The 8,418-nt window shown below is 43.5% G+C and overlaps 1 protein-coding gene across 1 annotated transcript; it reads left to right on the plus strand.

Moving 5' to 3' along the window:
• On the plus strand, nt 1-8,095 carry LOC137562169 (probable ATP-dependent RNA helicase DDX46). Its single transcript, XM_068273502.1, has 5 exons — nt 1-135; nt 1,118-1,307; nt 1,458-1,679; nt 1,850-1,936; nt 6,455-8,095. Exons 1-5 carry the CDS (start codon nt 1-3, stop codon nt 6,688-6,690), a joined length of 870 nt encoding a protein of 289 aa, XP_068129603.1. The 3' UTR covers nt 6,691-8,095.
• Nucleotides 8,096-8,418: the final 323 nt, after the last annotated feature.

An 8,418-nucleotide genomic window follows, 5' to 3' on the forward strand; every position in this document is an offset into this window, starting at 1 on the left:
ATGTGCCCTAGATTGTCCACGCTCCTCCTATGCAGCGTGGACAATCCAGAACGCCGCACGCTGCCAGCTCCAGATGACACCAACGCTCTCTCCGTGTTCCCAGAGGCGGAAGCAGCGCTGTCTTCCGCCAAAATGGTAATTTTCTTATTCATTACTGCTCCCTAGCAAGTACATCAGGAATTTCTAGCACTTCAGAAGTATATGAAAGTATTAGATATCCACTTCCGTATTACTATTAATCAGATGATTTGTAACTAGATAGCCATTTACACAATAGTCATTGTACAGAGTATAGAACGCTATGTCGCTGTGTTTGCCTCAAAACAGCAAACTCATTGCAATTATACATGTTTTGATCATAAATAATTTCTCGTATGTGAAAAAATATATTTGATATTTTGCAATGTTATTATTCATAGAGTTGTACGATCATGGCAGATGCTGCTGAAGCCGGTGGGAGTGGTGGTGGTGATGGTGATGGTGGGAGGAGCAGGACGTCAGCCTCTGCTGCCTCCTCTGCACGCCTGCGGAAGCGGGAAAAGAATTTGATTATTAAAGTAAGTTTATTTATTTTTTTCTTCACTGTATTAATCCATGACTTTCAATTTATTTTGCTTGACTGTGTAATGCATGCTGCATCTGTAGCTACTTTAATAGTACCATGAAGCTTTGCAATTGAAGGGCTTAATGTTCAGACTACACAACTGTACGCCCCATACACACACTCAAGTCAACACTCAACAGCGGTCTGTAAAGGCCGCCGGGCGGATTGCTCAGAACCTCAGAAAGAGCCTTATCAGTCAGCCGACAGCCTGTAGACACGTCGGACTGTCCACGGAAAATCTGACCAGCGGGAGGTGACTACAGACCCGTCGTTGCCTCCCGTGTAGCGTTTGTACTGGCCTTTAGGCTCTCATAACTTTGATTTCGATTAACTTACTGAAAATCTACTTCTATTGTTCAAGGAGTTGATAAGACTGCTGATGATAAGTCAATTGAACATTAAATTGACTTTTCATCAGTCTTATCATATGTTAGTACAATAGCAAGCGATGTAGGTATTGTAAAGGTTACTTTTAGCGGATCATTAATTTTGTTGTTGTTTTTTTTTTTTCAGACAATGTTACGAGGGGCCTACGATAAGAGGAAGAGGGAGGAGAAGAGGGCTATCCTGGACCAGCTACAGCGGGACCTTGAGACCCGATACCACCGCACATGGTCGGTCAAGAAGATCCAGACCATGTGGAGCGACTTCAAGTCGAAGACACCATGTGCGGTGAGGAGAATTAAAGACCAGCTTCGGGAATGTAAGTAAATAATGTGTTTTTCATATATGTAGCGTGATGTGTACGTGTTTTCAACCTTGGAAATCCTTACGATTTTCATGTCTAACAAATTGTCTCTCCTATTGGGTATGTAACTCACAATTTTAAAAACAATCTCACATTCTTTTTTAGTGGATCGGTCTCAGGCACGCAGGCGGGCCCGTTCCGCCTCTGCTCCTCCCTCTTCCCGCAATATTGTGGACCCCACTCAGGAGGATCCTGCTGCTGCCTCCCCCCCTGCTGATGATGAGGCTGGACCCAGCAACAGCCAAAGGCCCCGTAGCAGCCGGCAGCGTGGGCGAAGGCGCTGCCGGCAGCGTGGGCGAAGGCGCTCCCGGAGCCGATCTGTGGCATGTAAGTATTTTTTTAACAAAGTTGCAACATTAATCAGATGACAGTGCTACGTCTCTTAGGAGATTAGTACATAATGTTTTTTTTGTACAGAATATAATTTTTTTTTTTTTTTACAGTCCCAAAAAAAAAAAAAAAAAGGTGAATGATACCATGTCTTCTTTTTATCTTAGCCTCTATCTCTGTGCGATTGCGCAGACGCCGGCCACGGCAACTTTCCTCCGGCAGGCCAGAAAGTGGTGCCATTGAAACAGCTGAGTGTAAGTGAAATTTATTGTTGTAGAACAAAATACATTAATAAGTGTTTGATGCAGCTTATTGATTTGGAGCCATTGTGTAGTGTATGTATCGTATTGTACTCTAGGGTCTATTCAGGGGGAAGCCAAGTATACTAGTTGTAGATGTTTTGGATGTGGGCGGAAGAATGAGTGCTAGGAGGAAAACAATACAGACCGAAGTAAAAATAATTTTCTTCATCATAATTTTTTATTACATTTCAAATACAGAGTTCCATAGTAATGAAAACAGCTGACTGCATAATATTCATCATACATTCAAATACACTTGCAAACTATTCTATGAATAACACCCCTGGTCTGTCTTATTCCCATGAAGAACAGAGGGAGGTAATACATGAAGCACTCCTATGCGCTTAGTCCAGCCTGGGAGTTTTAACTTGACCCATAATAGGTAACCCCCAGGGCTCGGACATCAATGTACTGTATCAATTCAGTGGCCCGAAGGTTAGCCCTTGATACAGGGTTACAGGGATCCTGTTTCAGTGCTAGAGTGTCTACATAATGCTCGTCGCTGTAGTGAGTATAAAGTACAACACCTGTGGGAAGGACGGACGAGGTCTGACTAGTCTACCATAAGTAACACTACCTACTTAACTTATAGTGTATAGTATACCAGGAGCTATATTGGAAGTGAGATTCTAGTTAGTGTATTCCAACCAGGTACTAGGAAGGGTGAAGATCTTATGGTCCACTGAGGATCTTAGTCTAATTTTATATTCCATATTCAGGTTGCTGTTTACTAGGGAGATTAGTTGGGTAATAGATAGGTAGTCGGCCGATTTCCAATTGCTAGTTATCTGGGAGAGTGCCGACAGAATGATATGCATAACCTGGGGCTGCAAATTTAGTGGGATCTCCTCTAGCCCTACTAAGAGTAAAGCTAATTTAGCTGATAGACGTACGTAAGTAGGGAAGGAAAAAGCTATTAATTAAGGGCTGGTTCAGACGGACGTTTGCAGAGCGTTTACAGCCAGCGTTCAGGGCTTGGTGCTAAACGCTCCCATTCAAGTGAATGGGAGCGTTTGTACCAAGCTTTCAAGCACGTTTACACAAACGCGGCGTTTGGGTCCCGATTTTCCCTGGCGTTCAAGGAGCCCCTGGAAGCTACATGTAGCTTCCAGGGGAGGTTAACCGCGACGGCTAATGTCCCCCTAGGGGAAGAAAAAACGCGACCGCATCCAAACGCACACGAACGCTGCTGAACGCGACGCCAACGAACGCAACGCCTCCAAACGTCCATCTGAACCAGCCCTAAGAGTTCCACATGGTCCCAAAACTGAGCAATATTAGGGCACTCCCATAGCATGTGGAGTAGAGTCCCCACTGAGTTCTTACAATGCCAGCAGTTGGGGGAGTTATCCTCTGAGAACGAGGCCATTCTTCTGGGGGTCAGATACCACCTGAAAATAACTTTACGTGAAAGTTCACAGTGGGAGTTGTTCTTTGAGAGTTTTAGGCTTTTAGAAGTGGTCCTGACTGAGCACATGCTGGTCAGTTATGTTAGATTGTAGGTCATTGGACCAGGCTAAAGCATATCTTTTCAGTGAGGCATCACTCACTTCTAGTATCGACGTATACCAAGTGGAGATACATCCGGCCAAAATGTGTGTGTGGGGGGGGGGCCTTTATTGTTAATGGCTGTTAGGATTAGGATATGACTATTGAGCTGGGGTATATTAATTGTGTTATTTTTGATCAGGCTATATATCCTATGGTAGGTAAAGAGTTGGTTGAATGGTAATTGGAATTCTTTATGTAATTCCTCAAATGTTTTAAGCTGAGAGCCTTGTGACAGTTGGTTTAGTGAGGTGATTTTAACTTTATCCCATGCGGATAGGTTCAAATGGGGGCTGAGGATTTTAAGGGCATTTAAAGAGATGGTAGGACTATGAGTCAGGGACGACTTAGGCGGGAATTTGATAAAGTGTTCCCATGCCAGCAAGAGAGCCTGGATAGTTGTGTATTGGGAAGATGGTCTCTTTGCTCCCAGGAGCATAGCTTCTGACAGAAGTAAAAACTTAAAGGACCACTATCTTGAACAAAGTTGGCAGTTAAAATGGGACAGATGACAGGTTTTGGGCCAGTCCATGTTTTTAAGGGGGATTCTCAGGGATTTCTTTGTTTGCAACAGCATTTCCTGAACATTTGCAAAATGTCACTGACATAATACAGTGGACTGTTCAAGTGATTAGTGTGGCCGGCTGGTTTCTTGCTAATTTTTCAGTTAATCAGATGTTATTGTTCAGGAAATGCAGTTGAAAACAAAGCAAACCCTTGAAATACCCTATGAGGAGATGGATTGTCCCAAAATCTGTCGGTTATGTCAGATTTTCAATGCCTACTGTTTTTTGCGCTCGTGGTCCTTTAAGGCATACAGTAAAAAATGGCGCGGAGGAAATAATGGCGCACCGTTCTGCCGATTATAAAACGCTATTTACCGTTTTAATGTAAATACATTAAAACGGTAAATAGCGTTTTATAAAACAGCAGAATGGTGCGCCATTGAAAAATGCAGGGAACTAGCAGAGGGGGTCGGGCTGGCAGCGGGGGTCGGGCTGGAGAGGCAGCGGGCAGTGGGCTGGCAGCGGTGTCAAGGTGGAGAGGCAGCGGGCTGGCAGCGGGGGTCGGGCTGAAGAGGCAGCGGGGTGGAGGGAGGATTACGCAGCATGTGTATATTGTGTATACATTACCTTGTCCCGGCCGGCGATCGCTCCTTCACTTCATAGCTTGCACGAGTTCTGCATCCAGCCAATCACCATGCGGCTTCAGTTTCCGCATGGTGATTGGCTGGATGCAGAACTCGTGCAAGCTATGAAGTGAAGGAACGATCGCCGGCCGGGACAAGGTAATGTATACACAATATACACATGCTGCGTAATCCTCCCTCCACCCCGCTGCCTCTTCAGCCCGACCCCCGCTGCCAGCCCGCTGCCTCTCCACCCTGACACCGCTGCCAGCCCACTGCCCGCTGCTTCTCCAGCCCGACCCCCTACTGCCCGCTGCCTCTCCAGCCCGACCCCGCTGCCAGCCCGCTGCCTCTCCAGCACGATCCCTGCTAAAAAAATTGAACATATAAAACGTTAAATATCGTTGTAATGCAGCGCCATTCTGACACTATTGGCGCTGTGCGCCATTTTTGCCTGTCCCCCCTTTAAGAACTACATCCCGATGTTGAAGGGATTGGAATCGTTGAAAAGCAAGAGCACTAACACACCAACCACCACTACATCACCCTGCCTCCAAATTAGAACACTTCTTCCGGCCAGTGATTATGTCCATAGTAAAACTAGTGTATCATCTGTAAATATAATGTAAGGACATGCTTTAATTTCACAACTTCAAAGGAAGCTTCATTCAAATTTGGCCATAAATAAATGTACATAATGGGGCAACATATCACTTGAAGAAATGTTGACAAGCTGCAGTACTATGCATGTGTGGAATGGTAGTATAAAGGTATTTCACATCCATTGTAGCCACAACAAGTTCTAATACATGTTTGATTTTTTTGGGTGGATTGCAAGGCACTACTTTTGGCAGTCATATTTCATTACTCTTTCTTTACTTTAGGTAAAACCAGGAGTTTTGTTTTTGAATCTGGATGATACCATTCATTGTCAAACTTAGACATGAGTAAACAGTGAGCTTTCGGATTTTAAAATGCCTTCGGCGGACTGGTTCCTGACTAAAAATGAAAACCACACTTTATGTACACTGACATACAGAGTTGAATAATTTTTCGGCAAACATTAATGTATTTTTACATGTCTTAACTGTTACTCAGAACACTTTTCCTGGCCTCTGGGCTAAATTGATAAGTTAAACAGTTCCCTTCATGTAACGTAAAGTACACTCTGGTGATGATGATGGGTAACTATTGGAAATTCCAAGTTGAAATACTAACTGGGCTAGTAGTCATATGCCACATTAATTTTAAACTAAAGAGCATTCTGGCATTTCAAACCAGCAAATGCAAGTAAAAAATAATGCATAGTGACAGTAAACAGTAAACACCATCAAACGCAAGCATATAACAGAAAAATTGAATTGAAAAATTAAAAATAAAATAAAAAGAATATTGTAATATTGAAAAGCCATTGTACCAGCAAGAGAAGTTGTAAACAAGAGTCCTGGTTTTAACCATGTTGTACAGATATGATCCAATGTATGTACTTTGTCTCTTTTTTAAATCTCATTTCTGACTTTAAGCCACCCATTAATACAGTGAATGTCAATGTTTGTAAGCCGTGTTTTCAGTGTTGGTCAGGGAAAAGTACAAGGAAGCCTTTTTATAATTAGAAAAATCTCATGTTATTTTTCTCAAAAACAGCCAATAAATGCTATCATCCTGTTTCAAAACTCCTTGTTTTTATGGCTAATACGGTACCACACTGTACTGGTTTGACTTTTATTAAACGTTATTGTACAATGTCCATGTATAGTGTAATTTTGTAATTTTGTACATCTTGTTTTTTACAGCTTCTGAAGTAACCGCCCGTGTTGCTGCCCTTGAGCAACAAGTACAGCAGCAGCGGGTGGAATATGAAGCGCGCCTCCAGCAGCTACAAGCTGCTTTTCAGCAGCAGATAGAGCAACTGCAACAACAGCTGGAGGCACAGATTGAGGACCAACGGCAGAGGATTCTGGCCTGCAGGGAGGAGGGAGAACGGCTCCATGAGTATTTTGCCCAGGTTGCCGGGAAAAGGAGGATGTAAGGCGGGTCCTCCTGGAGTCCTCCGGAGTCAGATTAGATGGACAGCGTGTGTGAACAGCTTTTTTCAGATCTTGCCACTGATTCTACATTGGATTTAGATCTGGACTTTGGATGGGCCTTTCTAATACATAGTTATGTTTTGTTTGAAACCATTCCATTGTTGCCCTGCCTTTATGTTTAGGGTCATTGTCCTGCTGAAAGGTGAACCTCCGCCCCAGTCTCAAGTCTTTTGCAGAGTCCAAGAGGTTTTCTTCCAAGTTTGCCCTGTATTTGGCACCATCCATCTTCCCATCAACTCTGACCAGCTTCTCTGTCCCTGCTGAAGAGAAGCACCCCCAGAGCATGATGCTGCCACCACCATATTTGACAGTGGGGATGGTGTGGTCAGAGTGATGTGCACTGTTAGTTTTCTGCCACACATAGCGTTTTGCATTTTGGACCAAAAGTTCCATTTTGGTCTCCTCTGACCAGAGCACCTTGTTCCACATGTTTACCGTGTCCCCCAACATGGCTTGTGTCAAACTGCAAACTGGACTTCTTATGCTTTTCTGTTAACAATGGCTTTCTTCTTGCCACTATACCATAAAGGCCAACTTTGTGCAGTGCATGACTAATAGTTGTCCTATGGACAGTCTCCCACCTGAGCTGTAGATCTCTGCAGCTCGTCCAGAGTCACCATGGGCCTCTTGACTGCATTTCTGATCAGCGCTCTCCTTGTTTGGCCTGTGAGTTTAGGTGGACGGCCTTGTCTTAGTAGGTTTACAGTTGTGCCATACTCCTTCCATTTCTGAATGATTGCTTGAACAGTGCTCTGTGGGATGTTCAAGGCTTTGGAAATGTTTTTGTAGCCTAAACCAGCTTTACGTTTTTCTATAACTTGATCCCTGACCTGTCTTGTGTGTTCTTTTTACTTCACAGTGCTGTTAGTGTTGATCCAAATATTCTCTTAAGACAACCTCTGAGGCCCTCACAGAGCAGCTGTATTTGTACTGAGATTACATTACAGACAGGTGCACTCTAATCTCTTACCCACCCTGTTTTAAAAGAGCAGGCAAATGGTTGATTTGATGTTGGCAGCCAACCTTTTGTTGAGGTGACAGGGGGCCAGATTTATCAAGAGCGTTTTAAACAAAATATTAGTTTTATTTTTAAAAATCCTTGCAGAACTGTCTCAGACAGCCGAAAAAAATCACTAGATAATGAAGATTCCTTCTTAAACTGTAAGGAATAGAAGGAGATAGGAAGGTCTCTCAGGCAGTGCAATGTGTGTGGAAAATTGCTGTGGCTAAGGCTACCAACACACCTGCTGTCAGCAAACTCTGACTGAGAGGGGAGGAGCCCTTCACAAATCACATCTAGCCTACACTATCTGTAGAACTGCTAATGAGCACTTTTCGGCAACATTAAAGGAATGGATTTGCACATTTCTTAAATGTTCAGTTTATTGATTTTTATTATTTAAATGAATCACATATCAGTTACTTCATATGGAGAGCATATCTTTCTCCATAGACCTTGTGTTAAAAAAAATAGTTGCTATCACTTATTTTTGCTTTGGCAGCGAGCTGAGCTGGCTCATTAGCATACTGTACGACGACGGGCTTCAGCCTGCTTATAGCAGACACTCCAGCTGATTTATTATAACGCTGACTCACACACTACAGACAGCTGCTGTTCTGAGTTCTCTGTAACCAGTTAATTGAATAGATAAAGCAGTCGGCTAATTATG

The sequence above is a fragment of the Hyperolius riggenbachi genome, chromosome 3, assembly GCF_040937935.1.
Source record: "Hyperolius riggenbachi isolate aHypRig1 chromosome 3, aHypRig1.pri, whole genome shotgun sequence".
Lineage (NCBI taxonomy): Eukaryota > Metazoa > Chordata > Amphibia > Anura > Hyperoliidae > Hyperolius > Hyperolius riggenbachi.